The sequence below is a fragment of the Rhea pennata genome, chromosome 3 (assembly GCF_028389875.1).
Source record: "Rhea pennata isolate bPtePen1 chromosome 3, bPtePen1.pri, whole genome shotgun sequence".
In the NCBI taxonomy this organism is placed as follows: domain Eukaryota; kingdom Metazoa; phylum Chordata; class Aves; order Rheiformes; family Rheidae; genus Rhea; species Rhea pennata.
In genome coordinates this window covers 90475733-90491011 of record NC_084665.1, presented here as the reverse complement: position 1 = coordinate 90491011, position 15279 = coordinate 90475733, and the positions used below count along the sequence as shown (strand labels likewise).

At 51.3% G+C, this 15279-nt stretch overlaps 1 protein-coding gene across 1 annotated transcript; it reads right to left on the bottom strand.

Moving 5' to 3' along the window:
• Window positions 1-6034: 6034 nt before the first annotated feature.
• Window positions 6035-9297, bottom strand: LOC134138900 (T-cell activation Rho GTPase-activating protein-like). The gene is made up of 7 exons (XM_062573089.1): window positions 8790-9297; window positions 8143-8318; window positions 7789-7950; window positions 7372-7481; window positions 7079-7274; window positions 6773-6875; window positions 6035-6480 (listed from the first exon to the last, which is right to left on the bottom strand). Exons 1-7 carry the CDS (start codon window positions 9295-9297, stop codon window positions 6035-6037), a joined length of 1701 nt encoding a protein of 566 aa, XP_062429073.1.
• Window positions 9298-15279: the final 5982 nt, after the last annotated feature.

Sequence of the window (15279 nt, the reverse complement as noted above, 5' to 3'; positions counted from 1 at the left end):
ATCACAGCATTTACTTTAAACTCCACATGGGACAAAGGATAATACCTTGTAACTACAGTTTGTGGCTCCTAGGAGATATTGTGCTGCTCAGTCAGAGAAAGGCTATATTTGCCATGAAAGTTACAGCTATTTGAGAAGCAGAGCTCCAAAAGTGCAGCTCCCATGAGACTACCACAGAGCAGAAATGTAATTTAACGTTACACTGACCTGCAATGGAATATTTCAGGTCTGTCGGACAAACTGATTCAGGTCCATCTGGTTGCAAGTAAACTCTTTTCTTTTGGAAAGAAAATAATCATTTAGTAAAAAGTTCCTAACAACTCATTTTTCCTATTGCCTCATACGTCTGAGTATATTTAATCCACACTACAGCAAGAATCTAACTGGTGCACATCAATGATTTCTCTTAAAATTTTGATTAAAAGAAGCAACCTTGGTAGTTCTTGAACTTTGGCTATGTACTTGAGCCTAAGAGGTAGTGGTATTAAATTAACCATAGTCTGACATTTCTTTGATAACTGACATTTGCACAGACAAGTCTTCCATGTGCATGTGCACATTAGGAAATTAAAGTGTAAAGTAAGTAAGATTATTGTTGTGTGTTTCTTCTCAAAAGCATATTGCAAATCATTATCTCTCCCTCTAATGACTGAAATTCTGTGTGCAAAACCAAGTAATTTAATTTACATATCTCAAAGGCATGACATTTTGTTGTTGTTGTGCGGCCTGTAAAGAATGCCGTGTGAATGAAGTCATTTCAGCATGAAGAGTAGGCACAGCTGCAGGCAGGTAACTCTTCTCCTCACATTGTGTAGAGAGAACAGATAGGCACCGTGAAGTGCTGTTCGGCTTGCATTTTGGATTGTTTTCTGGGAGGCCTTATGCCATGGTCTCTGCTTCTCCAGAAGGCACATCTATTTCCAGATTGGACTTGTTTACTGCTCTCATCACATTCCCACTCAAGCCAATGGGAGTTTTTCTGTCTTTGATAGTGAGAACAGGATTAGGTTCACAGTAATTGAATGAATTAAAAATGCTTAATTAGAAATCAGCAAGACACTGAAAAGTCTTTGTCCCTGTATCAACTGGCAAGTGGTATAAGGCTGCTGGGTTGTTACCCCTGAAAAAAGGTTATATTCAGATAGAGAAAATGAGTAGGATAAAGTAAATAAACTGGAGGACCAAGGACAGACATTCTACAATTCGTGTACCTATGCCTAAGGATATCAGTGTGGGATGCTACAGATGAAGAGCCCAGTTTGGTATATTAATTCATTTGAACAAAGGCATCTATACAATGCCAAGGTATGAAGTGTGAGTTTATCATAAAGATTTAGTTCTTCTTCTACACATAATGATGCTGTGATATAAAGCTTTAAGTATGGAGAGCAAAAATTATTCAGTAAGGATATACTAAATTTTATTCTATCATACGGTCACAACAGTAGAAAAGGCAAAAGACATTTTTTTTTTTCGGTAGCTAACACATGTCTTGAGAAATGAAAAGATTACATTATCAAGCATTCATGCCATTAAGGTATACCAGTGTGGGAATTTAGCACTTCAGAAACTACTTTTTCAGTATGGGCTTACTGTCTTCAAAAATTTCTCAGTGGATAATTTTTCTATAGTTGTCTTTTTATTTGTAGAAGATAAAAGAATTTGTCCCTGTTTGCTATGACTTGCAATCCCTTTGTTATCAACTGATAAATGGTCTTAGATCTTAGTATGTTTTCATACAGCTTTGTTATCAACTGATAAATGGTCTCAGATCTTACTATGTTTTCTTCCTTTTTTGTTCCCAAAGTGATACTTCCTATCATTGATGTTGCCTGTGATTTCTCACCTTGTCAGAAAACCTTATTTCTTCAAGATTTAATTCCAACTGAGGAAACTACAAAAATTATCTTTTCACCAGGTGAACCCACTAACCTATCCTGGAGCAATAGTTCTTGTTGAAACTTACTGTTGCAAGTAAGGGATAGTGATCCAAGGGGCTGGTCAGAATTTGGTCCTAGCGCTCTTCTACCTGTTGTCAGAGGGAGCTGCCAGTGCTCAGGTCTTTATTCTGAACTGATACTTGATATATATGCTATTATGCAGGGAAAAGATCTCATTTTGCTAAAGATTAATGACTGTTTTATCATGTGTTTTAATGTTTTATCATGCATTTAATTTGGTACAATTTGCTAAAACTGGCCCAAAGAGGAACTCCCAGACAAGGGGAAATATGACCACTGCTTACACAAAACAGTCTGCTCAAGACCAAGTTCTGATTTTTGTGAGAACAGAGAAAGCAAGGCCCAAAATGGGGGAACTGGCTCTAAAGTCGCTCAGTATGTTTGGTTAAGTGATCATCTTCCTCTCAAATCCAGTGCTAGTTCCTTCTTTAGACATCTATAAAACCCAAAGATTTTTCTCTGGACCAACCTGAAGAGGGAGTGTAAAAATGCAGCATGGGTGTGCAAGCAGTGTGTGGGGAGAACAGATGTGGGAGGCAGTAGCACCACAGCAGCCTCGGCAAGCTCAGCTCTCTCCAGAAGGAGCTTGCTCAGAGGTGTCCTGCTGTAGGTGACGGGGATCTGCTGGTCTCAGCATCTGGTTAAAGGAGAAAATAGTGTAAGTTGGAGAAGAAATAACAGGGCCAGGTGAAGGATTGCACAAATTCAGTTGAAAGATCCCAACTTCTGCGTGGCTATCAGAGCCTGACCACTTTTGAGGCCTCGAGCAACTCAAGTATTTGTGTTTCAGCATCTGCTCCGTATCACCTAGGGGATGTAGTGTGACTGTGTACAAGACACCTCTCATTTCTAAGGAAAGGTAAGTTAAAAAGATTCCTTGATTATTAGCAGTTTATTACTGATCCCACCACAACCTCTCTGCTCCCAGGAGTGAGGTAGAGTGGTTATGGGGCAGGGGCAAGCAGCACTAGGAGTGGCAATGCCCCTTGATTTTAGCTTTCCTTTTTCAGTGGAAAAAAATATCAGACCCTATCAGAAATTAGGAGAACTCACCAGAAAGTGCCTACTGTCTTTGGATCTTTGGACCACACAGCTTCTGAAGTCTCCTTTTCTTGGATCAAACAAACCATGTTACAGCTTTACAACTTTGATACTGGGCTAACATTAACTTTTTCCATTATAAAAGGTCTTCATTAATCAACAGAATGAAAGAAAAAGAAAAATAGTGATTTGAAGACTGAGCAATTAGCCTGAGCCTGAGCAATCAGCACTTCTGGTTCTGTAAGGTGATGCGTAACACTTAAGTTCTGATTGTTCCTGAGAGACAGGAAAAATAACAACTTTCTAATAGTTTCAGTAAAAATGAGGATAAAAAATCATCAAAAATATCAGGTAAAACAGTAATGGACAGTGTGATGGAAGATGGAGAAGGGCAGAAGTCTGAGCACAGTGTCACATAACGTCATGTCTTGCTTGGAGTGCCGGGCTCTGCAGGAGTCATGAATAACCTTGCTCACTGTTCCTTGCTCACCTCCGATGCAGCTGTGCTAGAGAGAGCTGGTGTGTAAAGCCAGACACAGGTGGTCAGCTGCGTGTGAGCTGTGAAGCCACAGGTTTCTGCAGTAGAGTGAGAGGCAGAGAAAGGAGCCGCGGAGGGCTGAGGGGAAAGCTGAGCAAAGAGAGGCGTCTCCCTCGGGGCGTGGAGGAAGTGCCCAGGGCTGTGCCCTGCGTCCCGAGGGCTGCAATTGCAGAGCCGCAGGCTGTGCAGGGAGCGCTGAGGTGGGAGGCTGTGCAAGGTAGAGCGCCAGGAACAAGTGCTCCCTCCCTTCGGTCCGGCGGCACTGATCTGGCCATTGATGGGCACTGCTGCAGTACCCCTTTGCTGGGGGATTTCCCCCTGGCGCCTGCCCCTTCTCCAGCCCACTTGCCACTTCCCACACTAAGTGGGGATCCCCCCTCAGGGGAATTAAGGGAGTCACCCTTGTGGAGCTGCAGTTTTAGCAGTCCCTCCCCTCTCCTGGCTCTGCCGTTCCTTGAGGAGCAAGGAGGTAAGTGGAAAGCCCGTCATACTCCTTTGGAAGCATGCCCGGTCTGCACATCCTTCCTCTCCAAAGAGGGTCCATGCTCACATTGTCTTTCTCTGTGCAGGCAAAGCAGAGGTCTGCAAGGAGCAGACCACCGGTGGAGAGCGGCTGCACTCGCTAGACTTGTTACAGGGCATGTTCCCCACCTTGCTAACTATTTCTCCTCCCGCCAGGAGGTGTTTCCAGCCTCCAGGCGTTCACTTGAAGGCACCAGTATCATCTCGCTGCCAGGTGTCCTGCACTAGCCTACCTGTGCTGAGATGGGCAGACTCTTGTCCTTTGGACGGCTCCTGTCCCAGTGCTTGGCAAGAATGGCATGAGCCTACAGCCTGTCTGGGCAGTGCTTTTGCCTCAGGCCATCGTCTCCTTGCAGCCTCTGGAAATAGCTCCTGACTCCTGTGGTGCCCCAGCCATATGTGCCACCGCTTGCCTAGCCCTTCTGCCTCCCAGGTGGCCCACACATCAGCTGTAGCCAAATGATGAGCCATCAGACTCCCCTTTGCCCTTTCCTGCTGGTTGGAGGCACGCACATCGCAGCTGTTGTTTGGTTCAGCCAGGTGCTAACTCTTCCCAGGGTTGCTTCCCCCTGGCGTCTCTACCTTTTCCTTGCCCGTTCTTTTGCACCCACTTGTCTAGCTCCCGGCTGGCAGCGGCCCAGGCAGCGCCTGAGTGTGCGCACACACCAGAGGCCACTTGCTCCAGCACCATCTGCACAGCTCTGAGCTCTGCCAGCCAGGACGAGCCCTCCATTTACTCCACCCAAGCTTCTCTGGTCGCTACTGCTGCAGCACCAGCTTTGCCTCTCCCTCCTTTCCCTGCTCGCTTGGCGCTCCTGCAAGGTGGCACCTGCAACCCTGCTCTAGTCTGGCCATCCCAGGGCAGCTCCTCACGGACCGCGTGGGAGGCCGGATGGCAGCCCTCCACAGGTCCCCTCCCAGTTTGCCCTGCCCTCTCTGAGGAGTTGTTTCCTTTCTTTGACCCATCACTCGTTAACCGCTACTGGAGGGAGAAAGACCCGTTTGCCAGAGGTGTCTTTTGCGCTACCCGCAGTGGCCGAGGCCGGCCACGTCTCAGTAGCTTTCCAGTAGGAACCCGCACACACAACTGCACTTGCTCTCCTGACTTACGGGCTCAGTCCTTAGCAGCCCTTGCGAGGGATGCAGCTAAGAGCACGTTCTGCAAGGGAGGGTCGCTCGTTTGGGAGCCTTGCCGGGGTGTAGAGGCAAAGCAGAGAGGCTCACCCTTCCCACAGGGCACATCTTGTTGCCATAATCCCCACTTACATCCCTGGTCACCTCAGCCTATCTGGAGTAAACGTGCGCCTGGACGGAGGGAGGGAGAGTGCCAGAGATGAGGCAGGCAACTTTTCCTCTTGGAAAGCATTTAATACTGCCAGGGGGTTTGGTTCACAGTTGCATGCAAAGCTGGTCTTCAGAAATCATGCAGAGCTCTGGCTAGAATACTGACTCCAGAGAAGGGTGGTCTCCACAACGCCGAGGTTCCTCACCAAGCTCACAATTGCTTTGGAACCGAAGGGGCAGGAATGTTTGGGACCTCTGCTCATAGACATTCTGGCACCCGTTTCCGGTCTCCTTTCCAACGGGTGCCGCAGATTGTCGCCTCTTGGCAGGACTCTGACAATCTCTCCGTCAATAAGCTCCCACAGGGGGTCACTGGGAAACTCACGGGGAAGTTTCTTCCAAGGGGAACCTTGCGGGTTGCACATTCCACCCCCAAAGCCTTCAGGGAAGAAACTCTGTCCCTGAGCAGATGCCTTGGAGATGCCTCTGCTGAGACTCTTCCAGGTCTCCAGAATGTGGGACTTTTTTGAGCACTTTGCTGTGTTTTGCACAAGAGAACGCCCTGCAGCGCTTCCTGATGTGTGTGCCGGGTGGGCAGCTGTCCTCCTTGGGCTTGATGGGAAAAGCCTGGGCGTTCTTCGGAAAGATTTTTTTTTTTTTTTGGGGGGGGGGGGGCTCGGGAGTGAAACTAGTGAAGAGGTGGTGAAGACCGAGCCATCAGAGGAGAAAAGGAGCTTTGCAGGGAGCAGCCGGAGGATATTGTGGGGAGGGAGTGCCATTTGATAAGCGTGCCTGCAGGATGGCAAGGCGTTGTTTCCAGAGCCCCCTTCTCCACGCTGCACTTTGTCTCTTGAATGGGAAAAGGCTCCTCTCTTTTGGCTGCCTCCGGATCCCATCTCCTGCCTTCCAGGCTGCTGCTCTGGCAGGACAGGTCTGCCTCTGAGAAGCTCCTGGGCATGTTGCTGACCTCCTTCTTCTGATTAGTCAGCGGAGGGGCAGAGAGGCAGGTGGGATAGGTGCTGCTCCCCAAAGCACTTGCTGCTTTGGGCTGCTGCTCCTGGTGGCAGTTCACAGGGCTGCCTTCAGCTGCAGGCTCGGGGCTGTTGCAGGCAGCACTGTTCTGCTGAGCAGCACCTGGGTGTTTTGTGGGGAGAGTGAGCTGTTAGGCACCTTTTAGAGGCCATGGGAAGATGTCAGGGCACTTTCCCTGCAGCATCGTGTCCCCTCCCCCCTGGCAGGGGACGCAAAGGCAAAACCTTTGTTCCTGTGCATGGAAGTACTGGAAAGCCTTCCACTAGGGAAACCCTGCCAGACCCTCCTGAACCCTCTGCACCTCTCGGCATTTCCACAGATGTCTGCTGCTATCCAGTTACACAAAGTGATGCAGCAGCCCTGGCATGGCACAAGCAGCCCTCCGTGCTCGTACCTGTGGAGCTGGCTGTGTGCTCCCGTGACTCCTCGGTCGAGGCAACGTCATCCCCAAATACTGCTGCGCAGTTGTGGATGAGGAGCTCCACCAAGAGCGTCACCTGCACACAGAAAGCCCCGGAGTTCAGTGCGAGGCGCTGCAAACGACGTGAGCAGCCTTTTGTGCTCCTGAGGGACGTTTCTGCAGCGGCGGCAGCAACCTTGTGTAGCCGCAGCCAGAGCTCAGAGCCTCGTGGCCGTCTATGAGCAAGGCAGCCTCAGCCCCAGCTCAGGGGAGGGGAGCAGGGTGCGGGATTCAACAGACCTTGTCGTTGCTCTCCTTCTGCACGGCCAGCGGGAGCGTGGTGTCCATGTCGGGGCTGAGCATGTTTGGCCCCACGCAAATCGCCAGGTTGCTGGCATCCATCCGGTTGCTCTCTGCACTTTCACTGATGTGGTGGAGCACAGAGAGCAAGCGCCGGAGCAAGAGGCGGTTTGCTGGAGGCAGCAGGCCAGCCACCCTGCGGGAACGCAAACAAACAGGAGGAGGAGTGCAGGCGGCAGGGGCTGCTGCTTCTTGCTTTGAGCCCCAGCGGTGGGACGGGTGGCAAAACTTACTCTCTCAGGCCTGCAATTTTCTCCTGCAGGCTGGGCTTCTCCAGCGCTAGCAGCCACTTGTCATAGAGGTCGGCCACGAGGAGTTTGCAGGGGATGTTCCTCAGGAAGTCCTGCAAGGTCAAGGCACCTACGTGAGGCTCTGGGCACTAGCAGGGAGCAGAGAGGCAGCACGCCCGTGACTTCGGTGACTCCCTGGGAGGCAGCTAGCTTTGAGCTAGCTGCTCTCAAAGGTGCAGCTGCTGGAGCTGACCATCCCCTGGCACAGGAAAATGCCCAAGGGTGCTTAGCCTGAGCCTCGGAGTGTGGTGCCTTTGGGCAAGTTTTAGCACGGAGTCCCTCCTAGGTCGATCGAGGCCCTGGCATGGGCCCACGCAGAGTCGCCCTGGGCTCTCCCAGCTACAAGTCAGCAGAACTCACCTTCAGCACCACTGCCAGCAGGTGCACGGGTTTGCTCGACAGATCAACCTGCGTGCCTCTGTCCAGCTCTTCCCTCAACTCCCTGCGTGCCTTCTCGTTGGCCGCCTTCCGGAAAATGCCCTCGGTGGCCGGGCCTCTCTCGTAGAGTAGGTCCAGGAGCTCCTGTCAAACAGACAGCCTTGGATTCGTCGCTGCACTCTGCTTGGCTCGGCTTACCATGCCGTTCTTGCTCCACGCAGAGTCCCCTGGCAGTACCCTCGCTGTCTCCTGTGCAGCCTCATGCGGGAATGCTGAACTGCAGGCACTGCAGTGGAGGCATCCCTGCAGGACACCCCTCTCCCCAGGCTTGCTTACCTGGACTGGCTGGGGCAGGGCATCACCTGGCCCGCAGATGAGGGCCAGAGGCTGCCCAAAGAGAGACAGCTGGGGGCCGGAGCCTAGCTGCCCTGGGCAGTCCCCGGTGGCAGAGGTTCCTCTCCAAGCCAGGGGCCATGAGATCGCCACCTTCCGCCCTCCCTTGGCTCCGTCTGCTGCAAGCAAGAGGAAAGCAAACACGGCTTCAGCAAATGGGCCTGAGGCGCCTTTCGCCTGTGCGCAGCGCCACGTGCTGCAGCACGTTTACAGGCACCGAGGTTTTGCATGGCGAGAGAGAGCAAGAGCAGCTGCGGCTGCCCGCGGGGCTCGTGAGCTCCGGCGTGTCACCGCTGGTGGCAGGTCAGGCAGCCTGGCACAAGCGCCGCTTTGCAAGCAGGATGGAAGAAGGCAGCGCCCCGCTTTGTTTTTCCCACTCACCAGCCGAGCAGCAAAGTGCCTCTTCGACGGCTGAAGGGTCCGCCCGGGGGCACTGCTTGGCTGCAGCCTGCAAGAAAGGGCTTCAGCCGACCGAGCCGCCCCGCAGCAGCAAGGCCGCGAGCGCGCTGCTCCAGCTGGGCGGCATTGCCGCGCTCTGCCCCAGCCCGGGGCCTTGGCTCCCTTTGCACACCCGGGAGAGGCGCCCGCACCGTGCTGAGATACCGCCCGGCCGCAGCCATCGAGGGCCAGGCAAAGGCAGCCGCTGCTCACCTCTGCCAAAATGAGCGCCTCCACGGTCCTGGCCGTCAGCGACGCCTCCTGGGCGAGAGAGCAAGGTGCCTCCGTGAGCAACCCGTTGCGTGGTCGGGTGGGAAAGCCAAGCGGCTCTCGGGGCGGAGCGGAGGCCGTGCGGACACTTACGGGGCCGTAGAAGCCGACCACCTTGGTGAGGAGCCGCAGGGAGGGCAGGCGGGTGACCCTGGCTCCCGGGGCTCCTTGGCTCTGCCTGTGCACAGGGAAGGGCGCGCAAAGAGCTCCGTCAGCCCCGGCCCTGGCTGCTCTCCCTCCCGACAGCCCCAGCAGCGCGGACAAGGGCCCCGCAGCCTGTGCAGCCTCCAGCAGCGCTGCCTGGCAGCACGAGCCCTGCAACGGCCTCGCTCCTGCTGCCCATGGGCCTCCCCGCCATGGGGACACGCGGCAGCGGCGCGGGGTCCCCATGCCCGCACGGCAGGAGCTGTGCTGGCGGCTCCCGGCGCCTCATGCTCATCTGCAAGCACGAGGCAGAGCAGCTCCCGCTGCTGCGCCAGGAGCTGCGCGTGGCCGTGGGTGCACCTTTCCCCCACCGCTCCTTGGGCACGTCCGCGGGCAGCTCCTTCGGGAGCGCTCCGCGCCCTCCCCCTTGGCCCCAGCGGCAGCTTGAACCCCCAGCAGGGCCGACCTGAGGATGGCGTCGAGCCAGAGCTGCTTCACCTCCTGCGACCTGCAGCACAGAGCAGAAACAGCCTCAGCCCAGGCTGCTGCTGCCGCTGCTGCTCTGGACCCACACGGGCCCCACGGAGCTCTCGCCCGTGCGGGGAGAGTGCCGGGGAGAGGGCCGGGCCCCGTGGGGCAGGACAGGCAGCCGTGAGGCCCTGGGAGCTGTCCCGCGACTCACCCAAAGGTGACCACGCAGAGGCCGGTGGTCCAGACGAGGATGAGGGTCTGGCTGGTCTTAAGGCCAAAGACCTCCTCGTCGTGCTCTGGGCTGGCCGCCGCCACCGCCTCGTCGCGGCACAGCACCCACAGCTGGCTGAGCAGCACCCGGTGCCTCAGCCGGAGGATGGAGCCGCATCTGCGGGCAGGAAGGGCAGGGAGGGGGCGGTGGGTGCGCGCGGTGGGGGCGGGCGCAGCCGTCCTCGCGCTCCGGGAGCTGCGCTTGCCGGGGCAGAGCCGTGGGGCGGGAGGCGGGAGCGCTGGGCCGCGTCTCCTTACTTGAAGGTGGCGATGGCGATGGCGTGCGGGAACAGCAGGAGGTGCCGGTGGCGCGTGCGCTGGTGCCGGGTCACCTGCACGCGCTGGCGGAGCAGCAGCTTGGGGCTGCTGGAGGACACGAAGGCGCCGAGCGGCGCCGGGGACCGGGAGGCCGCCGTGCCCCAGAGCCCGAGGCGGGCGCCAGGAGCCCCACGGGCGGGGGTCCCGGGCCCTGCCTGCGTGCCGGGAGCGGGAGCGCCCCAGGCACCGCAGCACATCCCCTGCCCCATGGCGCTGGGGCCGGACAGAGCTGCGCGAGGCTGCACGCGTGTGCCTTAGCTGAGCAGTATCGCCGGGCTGAGAGCTGCCTCTGCCCACACTGCCCTGCGGTGGCACGGTGCCGCAATGGGGACACGCCGGTGGTCGTGGCCAAGGTCACTGCGATGCCACCACGGCACATTGTGATGCATCAGTGGGTCAGCCCCAGGGGTGTGGGCCAGCAGCTAAGGGCGGGGGGTCTCCTGGCCTCTAGCATCTGCACTGCTGCACCATTTCCATGCCCTTGCTTCTACTTGTGCCCCTGGTCTCATAGGGTGGCAATGTGGATGTGGATGACAACTCTCTTCATGTTGTGCAATCACATCCTTTACAAATAGGTTTTCCAAACTTTTGAGAATTTCAATTTTGTGACATGAGATCTCCTTCACTAATGACAATAACTGAGCTGGTTGCCTCTGCTTTACATTATAAGGAAGAAAATTCATCTGATATACCTTAGCAGTTTTTGTTACACTCTTAGATACTTTGATTATAATTTTGTAGCAGTTCCTCCCATTGTGAATAAGAGGATCCACTTCTGTACTGCTGCCCAGTAACATCACATTTGCATTTAGGCAGATCATGCAAGTATCTGATGAGTCCCTTATCCAGTTACTGTAAACTACTAACTACTATTAATTCTGTGCCTTCCATTTCATTTGCTCCAGCACACGTTTACTATTTTCTTATTTTTCATCTCCTCACCTTACCGTAATTCAAGCCCAGATATTCTGCTTTATCTTTTATACAAGCAAAAAAGTATAAAGAAAATTCTCTATTTCTAGGTCTATTTTTGCATTCACAACTGTTTCCTTGAGGCTCTTAATCTTAGCTAATCTTTCATTCAGTTCCAAAATATTGTCCTTCCTAGGTATATGTGGTTAACAATTTACTCTTGCTTGGAAAGAAATGTTGGCCCTCCACAACAGAATTGTATCATCACTTGCATAAAGTTTTGACTGATAGCACTTCTGAGGTCCAGAAACAGAGAAACTTCCAGCAAATATTGTGGCCATTTTGAACAGAGAATAGGGAGACACATGGACAGATTTTATAGCGATTTCTTAAAACTGACAAATGAAACCATGACTTCAAATTGTACTGGGAAAGGATGTTGCTGGTCAGAACAACACTGATGTTCTGAATCCTTTGGGATTTGTATTATATGGAGCAAAATGGGTAAGGACATTGCAGGGTGTAAATAAGCACTGTAGAGACATACTTTTGCTCTAATAGTGTAAGCTTGCATCTGCCTAAACCATGGCTGCCTTTGCCACGAAGGCACACTGCTGCCTCATGGTCAGCTGGTTGTTCCCCCACAGGCTCCTCTCTGCCAAGCTGCTTCCCAGCCCACCGACTCCCAGCCTGTCCTGGTGCCTGGGGGTATGGTTCCCCAGGGGCAAGACATGGCACTTCCCGTTGTTGAACTTGATTGAGGAGGTTCCTCTCTGACCAGCTCTCCAGCATCTTGAGGCCCCTCTGAATGACAGCACAACCCTCTGGGGTATCAGCCACTCCAGCCACTTCCGTCTCATCCCTGAACCTGCATGTTTAAAATCCGCAGAACAAGGACCCGTCTCCTTCCAGGGCTGTCGTGGCTCTTCTAAGGTACCATTAAGGTGAAAAGCCTGCTTTTTCACTGTTGTGAGAGTCTCCTGGCTTTCTGGGACGCAGCCTGGCCATGGGCTTCCAGGTGGTGAGACTGTTGTCCCAAAACGTGGGTTCTGTTACCCGGCGTGCAAGCACCCAATGGACACACAGGGTCGAGATATTGGTTTATTTCATTTCTGCGCAGAGATGGGTGCTAGGTGGTAAACCCACAAAGCTAGCACACCTCCTCCCCCTCTCATTCTGGATTTATACACACTTTTCAGGGAGTACTTTATACAAATCTTCCTAATGGTTACAATTTCATCACCTCAGGTAATCGCTCTGCGCTTGCGCTTTCACATTCCTGTTAATGAGCATAGGAGGCGAAGAAGAGGCGGTAACATCATTATCATGTCATTTCCATCTCATTATTCATTTAGGGGTGTGAAGTTTAATATGTTAATAAGCCTTACTGAACCTAAGGTCACTTCTGGGTTACTCTGCTCTTTCTGCCTTACCTACCCCTCGATTTCTTCAAAGCGCTGTGGTTTCATCCAGGTTATTTAGCCAGAGCTGGTTATCCTTTGCAGTACTGTTTTTCTCTCTCCCTTGTCCTTGAGTCTTGTGAACTATTTGCAAGGTTTTCCTCACAGTATTTCTCTAACAATTCCCCCCTTTGAGACTTGTTAATATCACTTATCTATCAAGTCTCATTTAAACATATTCTTACATGGATGCTAAGTTAATTCTAAGTATTTCCCATGGCATGGGTAATCCGGGAGATTTGGGGAATAGAGAAGCAAGCAGTAATCTGAGTCACTTTTTCCGAAGGCCCGTATAAGCTACAGAATCAGGTTAGTTGTACCAATGAGCATGCATAACAAAATTAACAATGTCCTCATTTTCCATCTTAACTCTATAGCAAACAAATTAAATTAAACAAATCAATATTCTTATAAATCAGCTCTATCTATTATTAACATTACTATCAGAATGCAAAATAACACCTAATAACACTAAGAGCACTCTAATTCCTTATAAAAGAATTCAGTTTTCCACGTGCAATTCATCACTTTCCTAACTTCTGTATTCTTATCTTGAGAAGCCCTGTGGGGGTGGCAGTCCACGAGTCATTCAAAGGTGCCCTCTTTATTTGGGAATCGTGGGTCCAGGAACTTATTCCCTCCACCTTTACTGCAGTATGAGTTGTCAGAAGCACCAGGTAAGGTCCTTTCCACTTTTCTCTTAGTGGTTCTTCTTTCCATGTCCGAATATAAACCAGATCCCCAGGCTTGAAGTCATGCACAGGGGAATGCAATGGAAGGGGGGTACATTGACTAAGGTACCTATGTAAAGATGTTAGTACCCGGGACAAAGACAATTAATATTCTCTCAACATTTCTTCCCCTCTTACATGCATTTCATCACTTTGTCCCCCTATTTCATTAATTGGGTAAGGTTTCCCGTAAAGTATTTCAAAAGGGCTTACTCCCTCTTTGATTCTTGGGGTTATTCTTAGTCTCATCAAGGCCATTTGTAATACATCTATCCATTTAGGATGGGTTTCCTGACACAGTTTTGAAATATGCCTTTTAAGTGTTTGGTTCGTTCTTTCTACCTTACCGCTAGACTGGGGTCTCCACGGAGTGTGTAATTCCCATTTCATCTGTAAAAATTTGGATGTTCCTTGAACCACCTCTGAAATAAAATGAGGTCCATTACCTGAGCATATACCTTCAGGAATCCCAAATTGAGGAATTATCTCTTTTAGTAAAATTTTAGTTACTTCTTTTGCATGATTGGTGGAGCATGGGAAGGCTTCTGGCCAACCAGAAAAAGTATCTACCAAAACAAGTAAATATTTAAACCGACCACATTTAGGCAATTCAGAGAACTCTATCTGCCAGTGTTCCCCCGGGGTTAATCCTCTTCTTAGTTCTCCCATGGGTGGTTTCTTCTGAATTTTGGGGTTATTTGCACAACAGGTGGGGCATCTTTTTACAATAAGGTCAGCATTTGATAGCATCTTTGATCCCACACCATATCCCATAAGCATATCCCACACTGCTTATCATAGCATCTGCTCCCACGTGAGTTTCTTCACGCAGTCTTTTGAGGAGCACTTCCATCATTTTGGCTGTAGTTAAAACTTGTCCATTGGGGGTGACCCACCACCCTTCAGCATTTTTTGCACATTTTAGCCTTTCTGCCAATTGATTTTCTTTGTCTGAATATTCAGGAGGTCTCATTTGTATTTTCCTACTGGGTAATAAAGCCCCAATCACCTGTCCTGCTAGTGCTGCCTTTTTGGCTGCCATATCTGCTCTCCTGTTTCCTTGTGCCACTTCACTATTTCCCTTCTGGTGGGCTGTGCAATGCGTTATAGCTACTTCTTTGGGTTCCATTATTGCTTGTAACAATCTTAATATCTCTTGTCCATACTTTATATAACTTCCTTGAGAATTTAAGAGCCCTCGTTCTTTCCAAATCGCTCCATGAGCGTGCACTACCCCAAAGGCATCCTTTGAGTCAGTATATATATTTACTCTTTGGCCAGTTCCGATTTCAAGGGCTCGTATAAGGGCAATGATTTCAGCCTTTTGTGCTGAGGTGTTTTGTGGCAATGGTTTAGCTTCTACTTCTTTCCACTGAGTCACTACTGCCTATCCAGCCTTTCTCTCTCCATTCTGTACAAAGCTGCTCCCATCTGAATATAGCTCCACATCTGGGTTCTGCAAAGGTTCATCCTTTAAATCAGGCTGGCTAGAGTATACTTGCTCTAGAGTGGCCAAACAGTCACGTTGTAACTCGTTTTGCTCTTCACCAGGTAGCAGAGTAGCAGGGTTTAAGGTCGAAACCACCTTTAAGGTAGTATCTCCTTGTTCCAATAACACAGCATGATATTTTACCAGTCTGCTCGGGGAAATCCAATGATGCCCCTTTTGATTTAAAACTGCTGATACTGCATGTGGTTCGAAAACAGTTAAGGGCTGTCCCAGAGTCAATTTGCGGGCCTCTTGTGTTATTAAGAAGGTGGCTGCTATAGCCTGGAGGCAGTCCGGCCATCCTTTACTTACTTCGTCTAATTGTTTAGAAAAATATGCCGCCGGTCTTTGCCAGCTCCCAAGCATTTGGGTCATTACTGCCGAGGCCACCTGCTGCCGCTCGTGCACATACAATTGAAAGGGTTTAGCCATATCTGGGAGTCCCAGTGCTGGAGCTTCCATCAATTTCTTTTTCCTTTCATCGAAACTAGCACGGCATGCCGGGGTCCACTCTAACCGTTCTCCCAGACCCTTTAGGGCTGCATATAAAGGTTTAGTTATCAGCCCAAAATTAGGG